A 17,339-nucleotide genomic window follows, 5' to 3' on the forward strand; every position below is an offset into this window, starting at 1 on the left:
TAACTCAGATTTTCGGACGAATGCATTTTTTAACGAAACAAAATAAATAAAAACAAATTTCATGAGTAACTAAATAAATGTATTTTTGGGACAAAAACAAAATTCCGAAACAAAATATTTCAGTGTGCACATGTCTATTAGTTACCTCTGCCTACAATTACAAAGGGTTAGTCTGACATTTCCGCCTATCTGTTTCTACTAGTTAGTGACTTTTAATATACTGAAGCAAGAAGTTCAGTATAACCCACAAACTAGTGTTTTCAAAAGGTCAGCAGTGGTATGTTATTCTCAGGAGTAGTTTATTATGTAGTAGTACTATTACTGTACCTGTTTAAGCCAAACCAGTTGGGAATGTACTGTGTGTTTTGTCTATTCTGAGACCTTAGTAATTGTGGTCAGATTTTTTCTTTGTGGCTTTTATTATATTTTCGGTACTTATGTAGCACTAGGGGACGTATACCGTAGGAGCGGCTAAGCATATGCCAGGATCCTTCTCACAGTAGTTTCCCAGTAGATTACTTGCAACCAAACACACAGTTCGGAACACTCTTCAAGCTCGTTAACCAGTGCAGAGGTATGCTTTTTGATGCTTTAATGAGAACTTGGATAGGTAGTGGGTAATGGTGGAATACTCCAGTAACCCATAGGCTGGCTTCACACCTATGCATTTTTAGTGCTTTTTGCATTTTGCAGATTTGCTGTACAGTCCATTTAACATGGTTTCCTATGGAACACGTTATGTAGTGCAAATCTGTAAAAATCCACTAAAAATTCATAGGTGTGAATCCAGTCTCAGTAAAAATTTGATGACACTGAACTTTCTTTTATAGGACTGTAAGTCCTTGCAGAAGTAAAGGATAGACTGAGCTTTGTAGTAGCAACTTGAGCAAATTGATCTTCCTCTTTGGACTTCCAAGCAAAGTCCCTTCACTAAGAATTAAATAGACTGAGCTCTTCAGCATACCGGACATAATGTCCCCTTTAACACCTTCCCTGCTCAGCCTATAGCAGATTGCTGGCGGGGCAGGGGCTTTACCGTTCTGAATGAACGTCCTATGACATCCTTTACATCGCGTCATGAGTGATCCTTTAGACACACCAATCAGGGTAAAGAGCCAATAGCGTATGTTCTTTACCATGTGATCAGCTTTATCCAATCACATCTGATCACATGTAAACAAATGCCTGTTATCAGCATATCCTTTCCTCAGCCCTGTCAGTATCTGAGGATAAGAAAGCCGATAACCGCCTTTCCAGTTACAGGGGACATTTACATTGATAATCAGTGCAGCATATCAGTGCCCATCAGTGCAGCATATCAGTGCCGCCTATCAGTGTCTGTCAGTGCCAACTTATCAGTGCAGCCTCATCAGTGCCAATCAGGACAGCTTATCAGTGCCCATCAGTGCTGCCTCACCAATGCCCATCATTACAAATTGTTGGTCTTTTTTTGTGTGTTTAGCAAATAAAAAAAACACAGTGGTGATTAAATACCACCAAAAGCAAGGTCTATCTGTCCAAAAAAATAATTTAAATGTCAAATGGATACAGTGTTGCACGACGGTGCAATTGTCATTTAAGGTGCGACAGCGCTAGAAGCTAACAATTGGTCTGGGCAGGAAGCTTTACAATCCTAGCTAACCTACCTAAGAGGGTGCTACATTTACAATCAACAAAGACATGTGCATTCCATGATGTGAATGTCAAAGGAATAAATAAGCCTAGAGATGGAAGCAGGTAAACAACCACCACTGACCTAAAGACCTTCAGGCTTTAGAGTAGTCAACCACTCACCATTTTATTAGGATGGTCATCACAGCTTTAGTGGCAGTTGGTTTTTGCAAGTCATTAAAATTAATTTAATGGCCTATGCCCTCGAGTAGATTTTGGGTTAGTCTAATACAGGGTTCACTAAATGGCAGACTGTTGTTCCGGACCCAGGCCGAGCGACAGTCCTGTCTGTACCACAGCCATGCCACTTATCAGCCTGGGTTTGTTCTCTCTCGAGTCTCCCGCCTGGCTGCGATCTCATGCTCACAGCAGGCAGGGGTGGGAGGTGCTGCAGATCGGAACAGAGAGTGGGAGTCCTTTCATATAAACAAGCCGGTAATAACCCGCTTGCTAACATAATAAGCTGGGCAGCCCCCGACTTCTGCCCGATCTGCAGCACGCCCCCCCACCTGCTGTGAGCATGAGAGTGCAGCTGGATGGAAGACCTGAAAAAAAAACCCTTCTCTATTTTTCTTTTTCTTTATTTACTTATTTTACTATAGGTTGATTTTTGTTATTTTTAATGAATTTTATATTATTTTAATAAGGTATTTGTATCTGACAATTATACTATTAAATAAATGGCACTGCAGATCCTACTGCAGCCTGAAGTTGGCAGTGTTCATCTGTGGCCTGAAGGTTCATTTTCCCAGTGAAGCCTCCATGCATGCAATCCTTATGTCATAGCTGGCAAAGTGATAGCCGGAAACCACTCTGATTGCTTCCCAAACATTAGCTGAAAGAGACAGCCCAGATTGAAGGTCAGCAACTGCATAAAGTGTCAGCTCCTAGTTCTCAAAGAGAACCTATGTAGGCAACCAGAGAAGGTTAAAGTCAGATGTTTTTATTTTAGGTTAGGGACTAATAGTAATGAAGCAAGAGGGTTAGCGTGACAGCCAGGCAGCTGGCATTTGCAGAATGAGAAGTCAGCAGTGGAAACCTTCAGGAAATGTTTCCTTTAATTGAAAACAGGATGTTCTCCCAGCTGTTTCAATTTAACAAGATTCCCCAATCAATGTCCAATTACAGTACATGGAAATCACAGCTAAAGACAACTGGTTGTTCGGAGGACAAAGGGAGATTAATGTGAAGATGAAAATAGATTCCCATTTGTGTAAACAGAACATAATTTGCCACATTTAGAAATGTCGAGGTGCAGAAATTAGATCAACGCAACAGAAACATAATAAATTGCAGAGAGGTTAATAAAGGGAGTAGTAAGAACTGAAAACCAAAACATTATAGAGGTAACGAGAGCTTTATAAAATAAAAGTATTGGGACGCCTGCCTTTACACGCACATGAACTTTAATGGCACCTCGGTCTTAGTCCGTAGAGTTCAATATTGAGTTGGTCCTCCCTTTGCAGCTATAACAGCTTCAACTCTTCTGGGAAGGCTGTCCACAAGGTTTAGGAGTGTGTCTATGGCAATGTTTGACCATTCTTCCAGAAGCGCATTTGTGAGGTCAGGCACTGATGTTGGATGAGAAGGCCTGGCTCATAGTCTCCGCTCTAATTCATCCCAAAGGTGTTCTATCGGGTTGAGGTCAGGACTCTGTGCAGGTCAGTCAAGTTCCTCTACCCCAAACTCGCTCATCTATGTCTTTAAGAACCTTGCTTTGTGCACTAATGCACAGTCCTGTCCAATCACATGCTGGAGGAGGGACAAGACCCATTTGTGTTACTTAAACGCAGCAGAGGAAAATCAGGTCCCCTTCCTTGCCAGTTAGGGCTGTGCTGTGTAACATAGCTGTGGAAATCCCAGGACTCGATGGACAAAACTAGAAATCTTTCAGCAGGTTGAAGGTTATATATAATTAATTTGTATATTTAAAGTGTTGCTAAACCCACAATAGTAAAAACAGTCTGTATTTGCATAAATAATGTTTGTTATACTCATTGTACACTAAGGGGTTAATCCACTGCATTGTGTAAAAAGGCAGTTTGATCCTGTCTTCTCTGATCCTCTCCTTCCATTTTCCCCAATCTATCTCCTGGTAGTATAGAGGCTAGGCTAGGGGAAAGCTGCACATGCTCAGTTTGGTGTGTATTGCTAGAGTCTATTTTATAAAAAAAATTGGGGGGGTAGGGTGAATGTGATCAGCACAGGGGCCAATCAGCACTGTCCAGACAGAGGGTCAGGGGTCCTGCAGCTTCACAGGACAGTCAGAGCAGAATGAAAACTCATCCTACAAGCTTTAACCAGACACTGATAGAAGTCACAAGACTGCTCTATGCTGCTGATGAGAACAGGTATTACTGTGGGAGATCAGGTATAGTGAATGCAGGTCTTGGGCTTAGTAACACTTTAACTGTTGTTTTTCCGTAGTTCAGCGTTCAAGCTAAGGCTCCTTTCACACTGAGGAGTTTTTCAGGTGTTACAGCGCTAATAATTGCGCTGCTATACCAACTGAAAAACTCCTGCCCCAGCCTTCTCAATGTGAAAGCCCAAGGGCTTTCACACTGAGGCGATGCGCTGGCAGGAGAGAAAAAAATGTCCTGCAAGCAGCATCTTTGGAGCGGTGAGAGGAGCAGTATGTATACCGCTCCTTCCCATTTAAAACAAAGGGAAACCGCGGTAATACCGCCTGCAATGCGCCTCTGCAGAGGCGCATTGCGGGCGGTATTAACCCTTTATCGGCCGCTAGCGGGGGTTAATACCGCACCGCTAGCGGGCGAATCCAGCGGAAATTCCGACGGTATAGCGTATTTCGCCACCGCGCCTCCCGCCCCAGTGTGAAAGGGGTCTAGGTAAGCCCCTCTTTATATTAAATTGTCCCCTATCTCCTTGCTTGCATTCAGCTGAAGCTAGAGGTCAAGCCAAAATCTCTGTTTCGCAAAATATCATTTCTGTTTAAGAATCCAAAGAAACAAATGCCGCAAGGTGCCGCAAGGTGTTGCCGGTATGATCAATACAGCATTACAAGAGAACAAATCTATAATTTTTTATGTTCAATAAAGATTTTCTTTTCTTTCTACTCTCCAATTAAAATACATGACATCGGGAAAAGTGCAGGTTTCCTTTTTGTCTTTTTTTTGTTTTTCTCGGTAAAGCGTGTGCATCACCCAATGATAAAACTGGTAACTTATTATTTCCTATTGACATTCAAGCACAGAAATTCTTTATTATTTCTGCTGCAAACATATAAAAAGGCCGACTGCATTGCCGTAGCATTAAAAAGAGCCGGCATTACCCAGGCGTGATAATGGATGAGTTCAATAGAAAGTTCCTAAAAAAAAAAATCCCGATAGAAAGTGTAATATATGTAGCGTAAAAATGAGACCTGAGTCAATTTCATTATTCAAAGGGATACAGATATTTATCTATTATAAAAGGAACACTAAAACGTGAGGCAACATAAAGTTAACTATCCATAGTTGGGGAGGGAGTTAAGCTACTCAAATTTTTTATTATTTTTTTGCAGTTTTGGACAGATACAGTGATAGATCTCTTTTTAACCACTTAAGCCCCGGACCATATTGCTGGTCAAAGACCAGAGCACTTTTTGCGATTTGGCACTGCGTCGTTTTAACTGACAATTGCGCGGTCGTGTGACGTGGCTCCCAAACACAATTGAGGTCCTTTTTTTCCCACAAATAGAGCTTTATTTTGGTGGTATTTGATCACCTCTGCGGTTTTTAGTTTTTGCGCTATAAACAAAAAAAGAGCGACAATTTTGAAAAAAAATTATATTTTTTACTTTTTACCATAATAAATATGCCCCAAAAATATATCTAAAAAAAATGTTTCTTCAGTTTAGGCCGATACGTATTCTTCAACATATTTTTCGTAAAACAAATCGCAATAAGCGTTTATTGATCGGTTTGCGCAAAAGTTATAGCGTTTACAAAATAGGGGGTAGTTTTATGGCATGTTTATTAATATTTTTTTTTTACTAGAAATGGCGGCGATCAGCGATTTTTTTTCGGTACTGCGACATTATGGCAGACACTTCGGACACTTTTGACACATTTTTGGGACCATTGGCATTTTTATAGCAATCAGTGCTATAAAAATGCATTGATTACTATACAAATGCCACTGGCAGTGAAGGGGTTAACACTAGGGGGTGAGGAAGGGGTTAAGTATGTTCCCTGGGTGTGTTCTAACTGTAGGGGGGGTGGACTCACTAGGAGAAATGACTGATCGCTGTTCATACGTTGTATGGTCAGGCTTTTCTCCCCTGACAGGACCGGGAGCTGTGTGTTTACACACACAGCTCCCGGTTCTCGCTCTGTAACGAGCGATCGCGGGTGCCCGGTGGTGATCGCAACCGCTGGGCACGCGCGCGGGAGTCAGTAGCGGACGGGGGGCGCACGTGCGCGCCCCTATTGGCTGCTGGGAGAGATGACGTATAGCTACGTGCTCTCGCCCAGCAGAGCCGACCTGCCGCTGTATAACTGCGGCGGTTAGTCAGCAAGCAGTTAAAGATCTTTGCCTCTCAATGTTCAGTCCTACTGAAAAGGGTCTTAATTTCCCTTTAATCACCTCCCTTCCGCTGTATAGTGAAATGATGGGCGTAAGGTGGCTCTCTCGTTGTGGGATGACATCATATGATGTCGTACCACTCTCGCCGTTCTTGCATGCCCGAGGGGGCGTGCAGCGCGGTGATCATGGTGTGCTTTGTCCCTGGAACACTGTGTATCTCAAGTCTTGGTAAAGAGCCGATGGTGAGGCTCTTTACCCATGTGATCAGCAGTATCCAATCACAGTTGATCATGTGTAAACAAGGAAATGCCGGTTATCGGCATTCCTTTTCTCATACTGATTGCACGTGAGGAGAGGAGAGCTGATCAGCAGCATTTCCTCACAGGGGAGATCTGCACAGAAAATCAGGGCACCGATCATCAGTGCAGCTCCAACAGTGAGGCCAATCAGTGCCCATCAGTGATGCCAATCAGTGGCCATCAGTGATGCCAATCAGTGTCCATCAGTGCCCATTAGTGCCTGCTCATCAGTGCCGCCCATCAATGCCTATCAGTGCTGCATATCCACGCCACCTCATCAGTGTCCTTCAGTGTTGTCTCATCAGTGCCTATCAGTGCAGCCTATCATTGCCCATCAGTGCAGCCTCATCAGCACACATCAGTAAAGGAGAACATTTTATTTACAAAAACAAAGTAAAAACTTTTTTTTTTTTTCAAAAAATGTTGTCTCTTTTTTGTTGTTGCAATAAATAAAAAGCCAAGTGGTGATTAAATACCACCAAATGAAAGCTCTGTCTGTCTAAAATAAATGATAAAAAATGTCATATGGGTACAATGAGGCATGACTGCGCAATTGCCATTCAATTCTACAGTGCTGAAAGCTGAAAATTGGCCTGGGCAGGGAGGGGGTACAATTGCCCAGTAGGAAAATAGTTAATAAAAGTCTGCTCTGCCTAGATATCATTTTTTAAGTTTTGCTTGGTCACCATTGCTTGGAATCACTCCTTGATGTTTTCTATTTCCACCTTCTCGCACAAAACTGTATGACAGTTGTCATACTCTGTCATATGCAGGGGCAGACTGTCAACTCATGGGGCCCCCTTTGTCCCCCCCCCACACTCAAGTTACACCTACAAAAAGCCCCACCTGCATATTGCACTTGCTGCAGATTAGGTAGTCCCCATTGTTGCTCAGGCTCGCTGTCCATGGTGTCCCCCTCCCCAACCGGTTGTTCTGGTTGTTTGTTGCTTGTCCGGAGGAGTGGGTCCTATTAGCTGTGAATTGCGGGTCACCCCAAGAGCACAGACAGGAGCGAGAGGTCGGGTGATAGGTGCAACATGGCAGGACTGACTTGCACAGCAATGCCCACACAGCCGAGGTATTTATAATTTCTCCACCAGTCACACTTACCACCCCACCCCTTACACACCCACTATTATAACTTTCCCAATGGCTCCTCCCTAATGCCAGCCCTTTTCATTCATAGCCGCGTCCACTTCGGCCCTCATGGCTCTGACAGGAGCCCTCCGCTTGCCTTCACATTCATTCTGGCCAATGGCAGCTAAACCGCTCATGGTAACTGCCTTTGCCAGCCAATTGTGGAGTGAGGAAAGAGAAAAGCGGCTCGGCCAATGATAAAAGTTAAAAAACAGGAGTTGCCGCATCCACTAGGGCTTAAGGCTCAGCCAGGGTATTTATAATTTCTCCACTAGTCACACCCACCACCCTGCCGTTTGCACACCCACTACTGTACATTTCCCCTCTGGCTCCTCCCCAGTGCTGGCCTCTTTCATTCATAGCCACGCCCACTTCACCCCTCATCACTCTGACAGGAGCTCTCCTCTTGCCTTCACATTTGTTCTGGCCAATGGCCAATGGCAGCTAAGCGGCACACAGTAACTGTACAGTAAGCTTTTCATGGGTCCCCCTACTGGCCCCGGGGCCCTCGGGAAATGCCCAAGTGCCAAAATAGTCAGTCCTCCCCTGGTCATATGCGTTTTAAAAAATCTGATCACCCTCAAATTCACTGAGTTCTGGCATTGTCAGAGAAGGGTACTGTTAATTACTACAGCATACAAAGACATTTTTAGTCCCAGCGTGACGGTGCCCAGGTGCACAGTGTCAACTTCATAAAGACATTTTGTTGAAGTTAAGTTTCCTGCAAAGAGCCCTGACCTCAACCTTACTGAACACCTTTAGAATGAATTGTTAACCTGGTCTTCTCATCCAGCATGTGCATAAACCCAACTCCCTAAGGACATGGTTTGTTGAATATGGAGGAACTCAGGTCTCCTTCAAAGATCCCTGACCTCAACCCTATTGAACACCTTTGGAATGAGGCCTTAGTGCTAGCTAGGTCTCCTCATCCAACATCAGTAGTATTTGTGTGGTGGTGGTCCTCAGGGGTCAAACAGTATAATCAAGGGAGGGTAGGAATCCAAGAAATGACCGGTGGTGCCCCCAGATAAAAAAAAGAGGAGAGGCAGCAGAGCCTTTAAAGTGTTGTTTAAATATATACTGTATATACAGTATATATGGCTTATAGTTTCAAAAATAAACGTTTTAGATAGGAATACTAAAAAACTCCACAAATGGTATTTTAGAGGAGGCTGTTATAGCCACAAAGAGGACAAACTCCATATAAATGAGTTAATTCCATATGGGGCCAACTTCATATGAGGTGTGATCAGATTAGGTGTCCCTAAACCCCTTTCCATTAAATGTATAAGGAAGGAACAAGCAAACTTCCCTGCAGAAATGCACTTCTAAAATACTACTTTTGTGGTGGGGTGGCTTTTAATATATTGCAGCAAATGCTGGTCCAGATTTCTAGGCCAAATGACTTGTGCTGCCATTGTGTAAACCCATGTAAGCCCCCAACTGGACTAGTCACAATCTGAAAAGGCTTCAGGTGATAGCACAGGGGTCATCTGTCAGCAGGGCCGGCCCTATGATGGGACCGGGTAGTACCATGGGTACCAGGCAGCACTTTTAGGGGGGCAGCATACTGATGTTCGCCAGCCCGTTCCGCCAGCTCCGCTACCCAAATAAAATTGACGTCCCTTTTTCCCCACAAATAGAGCTTTCTTTTGGTGATATTTGATCACCTCTGCGGTTTTTATTTTTTGTGCTATAAATATATATATTTTTTTAACTTTTTGCTATAATAAATATCCCCAAAATTTAGAAAAATAAACAATTTTCTTCAGTTAAGGCCAATATGTATTCTACATATTTTTGGTACAAAAAAATAAAAAACACAATTAGCGTACATTGATTAGTTTGCGCAAAAGACATTGTGGCCGCCGGCAATTCACAGGTCTCTTTATACTCCTGGATACATGAATAGAGCCATGGCAGGACCTTTTATACGCCTATATGCATGTATAGAGCCATGACAGGCCATCTTTATACATCTATAGAGCCATGACAGGCCCTCGTTATACTCCTTTATACATGTATAGAGCCATGACAGGTCCTCTTTATACTCCTATATACATTTATAGAGCCATGGCAGGTACTCTTTATACTCCTATATACATTTATAGAGCCATTGCAGGTCCTCTTTATATTCCTTTACATGTAAAGAGTCTCGACAGGTCCTCTATATACATGTATAGAGCCATGACAGGTCCTCTTTATACTTCTTTATACATGTATAGAGCCATGACAGGTCCTCTTTATACTTCTTTATACATGTATAGAGCCATGACAGGTCCTCTTGATATTCCTTTACATGTAAAGAGTAATGACAGGTCCTCTATATACATGTATATAGCCATGACAGGTCCTCTTTATACTCCTATACATGTATAGAGCCATGACAGGTCCTCTTTATACTCCTTTATACATGTATAGAGCCATGACGGGTCCCCTTTAGTTATCATGATATAAAATAATGAATGTGGGGGCCTTTTGGTTGGCGTGATTTTTTTTCTGAGGGGGGGCAGCGTTTCATTCTTGGTCCCAGGCAGCACAATGTCTTGGGCCGGCACTGGCTGTCAGGCAATTGGCTACACAAGAACCCACCACTGCATTGTGGGAGAAATAAGAGAGACTCACGCCCCTTATACCTGGCAGATCTGGGTATTTCCCTTGGTTCCAGCGAGAGAGAAGACGGGAGTAGGTATCAATTGGGTTTTTCAATGGGAAGGTGAGGTTGATATAAAGTGAACTTGTAACATTTGTTGTAATTACATTTTTGTTTTTCTTGGTCATTCAGGGAGACATTCAGAGGACCAATATTCAGTTTGACTTTGGAGATGGCATTGCTGCTTCCTATGCCAACCTCAGTGCAACAGAAGATGGCATCAAGCACATCTATCAAAATGTAGGGATCTTCAGAGTCCTGGTGCAAGTGGACAACAACCTTGGTTCGGAGAGTGGAGTTCTTTACCTTCATGTAACAGGTAATGCTTTTGTTACTAAATCTCAATGTCTAATGTCGCGTAAACACAACTGTTTTTTCTGTCGAAATAAACTCCAATGGGTTTTTCTGACGGAATTCCACTCAAGCTGTCTTACATACACACGGACATGCCAAATTACGACTGTCGAAAACGCAGTGACGTACAACACTACGACAAGCCTAGATATATGAAGTTCAATGCTTCCGAGCATGCGTCAAATTGTTTCCGAGCATGCATGTTTTTTTCTCCGTCGGAATTCCTTACAGACTATCGAAATTTCCGTTGGAAAAAAATCAAACATGTTCTCTTTCTAAGTCCGTCGGAATTTGCGTAAAAAAAGTCAGATTTTTCGTCTGACTTTTTCATCGAAAATTCCGACCGTGTGTACGCGGCATAAGATGGGGCTTAATCAATCAGAAAATGGAAGTTATAGACATCGTTTCCCAACCATTTTCAAGTCATGTAACCCACTGTTGGGGAAACTTTAACCACTTAAGGACCCATTCACGCCGATATACGTCGGCAGAATGGCATGGCTGGGCACATCCACGTACATGTACGTGGCTCTTTAAGCCCAGCCGTGGGGTCGCGCGCGTGCACGCGACCCGGTCCGAAGCTCCGTGACCGTGGGAATTGCCGCTGGAGTCCCGCGGTTGGTCCTCAGAGCTGAAGAATGGGGAGAGCTGTGTGCAAACACAGCTTCCCCGTTCTTCACTGTTGCGCTGTCATCGATCGTGTGTTCCCTTTTATAGGGAACCACAATCGATGACGTCACACCTACAGCCACACCCCCTACAGTTAGAAACACAGATGAGGTCACACTTAACCCCTTCAGCGCCCCCTTGTGGTTAACTCCCAAACTGCAATTGTCAACTTCACAGTAAACAATGCATTTTAAATGCATTTTTTGCTGTGAAAATGACAATGGTCCCAAAAATGTGTCAAAATTGTCCGAAGTGTCCGCTATAATGTCGCAGTCACGAAAAAAATCGCTGATCGCCGCCATTAGTAGTAAAAAAATAAAAATGCAATAAAACTATCCCCTTTTTTGTAAACGCTATAAATTTTGTGCAAACCAATCGATAAGCGCTTATTGCGATTTTTTTTACCAATAATAGGTAGAAGAATACGTATCGGCCTAAACTGAGGAAAAAAAATAATGTTTTATATATTTTTGGGGGATATTTATTATAGAAAAGAGTAAAAAATATTGCATTTTTTTCAAACTTGTCGCTCTATTTTTGTTTATAGCGCAAAAAATAAAAACCGCAGAGGTGATCAAATACCACCAAAAGAAAGCTCTATTTGTGGGAAAAAAGGACGTCAATTTTGTTTGGGAGCCACGTCGCACGACGGCGCAATTGTCAATTAAAGCGACGCAGTGCTGAATCGCAAAAACTGTTCGGGTCCTTTAGCTGCCTAAAGGTCCGGGTCTTAAGTGGTTAAATGTTCGTAACGCACAATATCATATGATTAAATGTTTTGTATTTTACAACAGAAGAGACTTAGAGCCGGTTCACACTGCGGCGGCACGACTTCGGGGGCGACATTGCAAGTCGTCCTGAAGACGACTTCAGAGGCGATTAGCAAAATGACTTCTGTATAGAAGTCAATGCAGGTCACCCTGAGTCGCCCCCAAAGTCGTACAAGAACCTTTTTCTAAGTCGGAGCGACTTGCGTCGCTCCTATTAGAACGGTTCTATTGACTGGAATGGGACGCGACTCGTCAGGCGGCTGAGCCACCTGACGAGTCGCCCCAGTGTGAACCGGCTCTTACTATTTCCACAAATCGGGGAAGAACATCATGCCAACAGTTTTTTTTATTTGTGGAGCATATCAAAAACATATGCAGAAATGTTCTACAAGCTTTTATGGCCAACAAAGACTCCTTTCTGGCTGCGTTACTCAAGCCTCATGACATTCTTGATAAAGTAACAGTCTCCAATAGTCCTTAAGGGTCTATTCACGTCTATGAATGGCCGGAAAGTGCAGTGCCAATAATTTCAGAAGTGACAGGTCCTCTTTTTTTGTGTACCCCGCCCCACTGATACTCACCTAAACAGTCAAAATGACAAGTTCCCTTTAAAATATATTTCAAACTGTGAAAATGTTGATCTTATATATATATATATTTTTTTGCTACAATGTTGCAGCATTGACATATTTTAGAATAAACTGTGACATTTTTGCCCTTTAATTACATGAAAGACCCCCCTCCTCCTCTATTGCTGGCGGCATACACATCGCCTCCACTTTGCATCTCTGTCTTTGCTGCAAACTTTGTATCTTCTTAGAAATCTGCAATATTCCGCGTAAACAGTATTTAAGGAGCCGAAGCCATTCGGAGCGAGGCAGTGCCACCTACTGTTCCAAATGAATAATTCATCGTACGCAGCCGACGTGAACTTTGTGCAATAGTCTTTGTGCGCCTGGCGGTATCAATCTCTGCACCGCAGGCTCCCCTTCCGCTAGACTATTAATATCCGTAATACCCGAGACATCAATTAATACATGCGGCTGCTGAAGTCTGCGTTAACTAATGCTATAATTTGCCTGTCGCCGGCTGAGCTAGGGATTTTAATTATTCCGGAAGTTGGAAGTCAGTAAATTTGCTGCCATTAAAAAGACTCTTGTTTCATCAGGCAGGTAGGAATGTCCTGAGTGCGGCAACCCACACTAGCTAATTCTCCTTCATAGAAAAAAAAATAAAAAGTTTGGCCTTAGATGCACTTTATATGTGTCCTTCCTTCCCCCCACACCCAAACACCATGCTAATGAATTTTTTTAAATTCAATCTTTTTTTTTTACCACTTAAGCCCCGATTCATTTGGCTGGCCAAAGACTAGGCCACTTTTTGCGATTCGGCACTGCATCACTGTAACTGACAATTGCGCGGTCTCCCAAACAAAATTTACATCCTTTTTTTTTTCCACAAATTGAGCTTTCTTTTGGTGGTATTTGATCACCTCTGCGGTTTTTATTTTTTGCGCTATAAACAAAAAAGGAGCGCCAATTTTGAAAAAAAGCAATATTTTTGCTATAATAAATATGCCTATTTTTTTTTTTTTTTAAAGCAAATTTGTTCTCAGTTTAGGCCGATACGTATTCTTCTACATATTTTTGCTAAAAAAATCGCAATAAGCCTATCTTGATTGGTTTACGCAAAAGTTATAGCGTCTACAAAATAGGGGATAGTTTTATGGCATTTTTATTATTATTATTATATATTTTTTAATAGTAATGGCGGCGATCTGTGCCTTTTATCGTGACTGTGACTTTATGGCGGACACATCGGACACTTTTGACACCTTTTTTGGACCATTGGCATTTTGACAGCGATCAGTGCTATAAAAATGCACTGATTACTGTGAAAATGACACTGGCAGTGAAGGGGTTAACCACTAGGTGGTGCTGAAGGGGTTAAGTGTGTCCTACGGCGTGATTCTAACTGTTAGGGGGAGGAGCTACCAGTGACACGTCACTGATCACAGTTTCCTATCACAGGGAACATTCGATCAGTGACATGTCACTAGGCAGAACAGGGACATTTAGAGGCAGGAAAAACAAATAACAACAACAACAACAAAAATAAGAAAAAATGCAACCTAACAGCCACATTAAAAACTCCAGTGTGCTTCACAAAACTTAGTTCTGCTCTCTGCCTAATGGAGGCAGCAGCAGCCCTGAGGAAGGGGGAGTCTTTGTTCTCACGAAACACGTTGGCTTGTTAAAGAGGTTGTATACCCGCTGACTTTTTTTTTCTTTACACTTTAAGGGAAAAGGCATAATTATGAAATACTTACCTTAGAACGAGGCGTCGGTGTCCCTCCCGGTCCACGTCGAGGCAGCTGACCTTTCGCCTCTGTGTGTCTTCCGGATATGTCGTTACTCTTGCGTATGCGCGCAGGAGACTTCTTTCCGGCAAGGTCCGGTGTCTCCCGGGCCTTCAGCCGAGAATCCCCTGTGCGCATGCAGTCAGCGCTTTACAGTTTAGGAGATATTTTTTTACCAACAGGCAAGCCTTAGTATAGGCTTACCTGTAGGTAAAAGTAAAACAAAAAGACTATACAACCGCTTTAACTTGTTGCTTCTTTCAATAAACAACTACAAATTCACCTTCCTACTTGCATTTTATTGAATATTGGGTGCTCCTTTCCACCTACCTTCACTGTTATCTCCTCTGGGACTCATAGTCAACAGCTCAGGTGGTGAGTGGATGGTTCAATAGAATTCACCTGCTCAAAAAACAATAGAAACTAGGGTTGTCCAGATACCGATACCAGTACTCGTACTCGCACAAATACCCCCGATACCTAAATAGAATACTTTCCCCCCCCTTTCCCCCCCCGCCGCTGCCGCCGCATCGCGCCGCCGCATCGAGGGACATGGCTAGATGGACATTGCTGCATATGTGAGGGACATGGCTAGAGGGACATGGCTGCATATGTGAGGGACATGGCTGCATATGTGAGGGACATGGCTGCATATGTGAGGGACATGGCTAGAGGGACATTGCTGCATATGTGAGGGACATGGCTAGAGGGACATGGCTGCATATGTGAGGGACATGGCTAGAGGGACATGGCTGCATATGTGAGAGACATGGCTAGAGGGACATGGCTGCATATGGGGGGGACATGGCTGCATTTGGGGACACATTTAAAAAAAGTATCGGTATTCGGTATCGGCGACTACTTGAAAAAAAGTATCGGTACTTGTACTCGGTCCTAAAAAAGTGGTATCGGGACAACCCTAATAGAAACCATTATAGTGCTCACCACTATTTTTATTGATCAAACCAAAAACAAAATGCCATTCACATGTTAGAAGAAGAGAAAAGTGCATACTGTAAATCACTTTAAAATGCAGTATTCAGTGTTACTGGTGCAGATAGTTGCGCCCCCCAGTCATCCACCCCCAGCAACACTGAGTACTGCATTTTAAAGTGATATACAGTATGCACTTTGCTCTTCTTCTAATGCCTCGTACACACAACTGTTTTTCACGACGAGAAAACTGCCATTTTTTATATTGGTCGAGAAAACCGGCCGTGTGTATGCACCCTAGCAGTTTTCTCAACGAAAAAAAAAATTGAAACCAGCTCTCTTTTTTCTCGTCGTGTTTCACGTCAGTCTTTTTCTCGTCGCGAAAAATGGTCGTGTGTGTGCTTTTGCAAGGGGAAAACAATGCGCATGCTCAGAATCAAGTATGAGACGGGAGCGCTCGTTCTGGTAAAACTAGCGTTCAGAATGGATATAGCACATTCATCACGCTGTAACGGACTGAAAAGCACGAATCGTCTCTCAGCAAACTTTTACTAACACGAGAATCAGCAAAAGCAGCCTAAAGGGTGGTGCCATTTGAAAGGAACTTCCTCTTTATAGTCCCGCCGTACGTGTTGTACGTCACCGCGCTTTGGTCGGACATTTTTTTGCATGAACGTGTGTAGGCAATTCAGGCTGGAGAGGAATCGCGTTGTGAAAAACAATGGGTTTTTGAACGTCAAGAAAAACGATGGTGTGTACGCGGCATAACACTGAATACGGGATTTCACACATCTGCATTTGCTTGTGTTTTGTCACTGGATTTCACAGTTGCTAATGAACTATTGGACTCGTACAACAAAATATTGTTTGGACTAATGTTTTATTGTATCGTTGAATCACTCTATCATTATAATTCATTGTATCACACACACATTTGATATCATTGTTTATTTTTTATAGTAGCGCACTTTCACATTCTAACTTAGGGTGATTTTATCACTTTATTGCTTAAAGTTTTTATTACTGGTGCACAGGATAATGTAATAATTATCTATTGTTATAGATTGTTCTACGAATTGAACATTTTGATACAGAGTTTATCCTGAAAAATGATAAAGGATCTCAAGTAGATCTGTGACCTAAGGATTGTGCCCCATGTGTCTTCTCCCCTCTTTTTTCCTACCCCCTTCTTTGTTGTATCTCTCTCTTCTCTCTCTTTTTTCTCTGTCTATGTCTTGTCCTCCTGATTTCTTTCTCTTGGTTCTCTCTTCTCTCACTCTTTCATCTCTCATGCTCACTGCCTTATTCTCTCATTCCTTCTCTTGGTCGTAACCCCTTCATGCCCAAGGGTAAAACAAATCCTAATGCCTAAGCACAATTTTGCAACTTTGACATGTGTTCGTAAAAAAAAAAAAAACGTACATATCATCACTACTTTGTGCATCCAGGTGGATTATACCTTGTTTTTTTTCAGGACAAATTGGGCTTTCATTTGGTGGTAAATGGTAAAGGATATCTCCTGATTTATTTATTTATTATTTAATTATCAAAGGAAAACTGACCCACAATAGTAAAACACAGAGGGCCAGATCCACGTACCCTGGCGCATATTTCCGTTGGGCGTAGCGTATCTAAGATACATTACGCCGTCGTAACTTACTTTTTTTTGTATCCTCAAAGAATGCGTGCCGTAAGTTACGGCGGCGTAGTGTATCTTTGGCGACGTAAGGGCGCGCAATTCAAATGGATGTGATGGGGGCGTGTTTTATGTAAATACGTCTTGACCCGACGTAAATGAAGTTTTTTTTCAACTGCGCAATGCGCCGTCCGTTGGGGTATCCCAGTGCGCATGCTCGAAATTAAACCGGAACAACCCAATGTTTACGACGGTGACGTCATTCTACGCAAAGCCCTATTCGCGAATGACTTGACGCGGGAACGACAGCCATACTCAACATAGGATACGC

General features: G+C 42.9%; 1 protein-coding gene across 5 annotated transcripts in view; it reads left to right on the forward strand.

Moving 5' to 3' along the window:
* The window catches only part of SORCS1 (sortilin related VPS10 domain containing receptor 1), an 834,705-nt gene that overhangs the window by 670,458 nt on the left and 146,908 nt on the right, over positions 1–17,339 (forward strand). For all 5 annotated transcript variants that reach the window (XM_040361653.1, XM_040361650.1, XM_040361655.1 and 2 more), the window contains exon 19: positions 10,420–10,606. In XM_040361653.1, the coding sequence (XP_040217587.1) occupies positions 10,420–10,606 (187 nt within the window). The remainder of the gene's footprint in view (positions 1–10,419; positions 10,607–17,339) is intronic.

Source organism: Rana temporaria, chromosome 8, assembly GCF_905171775.1.
Source record: "Rana temporaria chromosome 8, aRanTem1.1, whole genome shotgun sequence".
In the NCBI taxonomy this organism is placed as follows: Eukaryota; Metazoa; Chordata; class Amphibia; order Anura; family Ranidae; genus Rana; species Rana temporaria.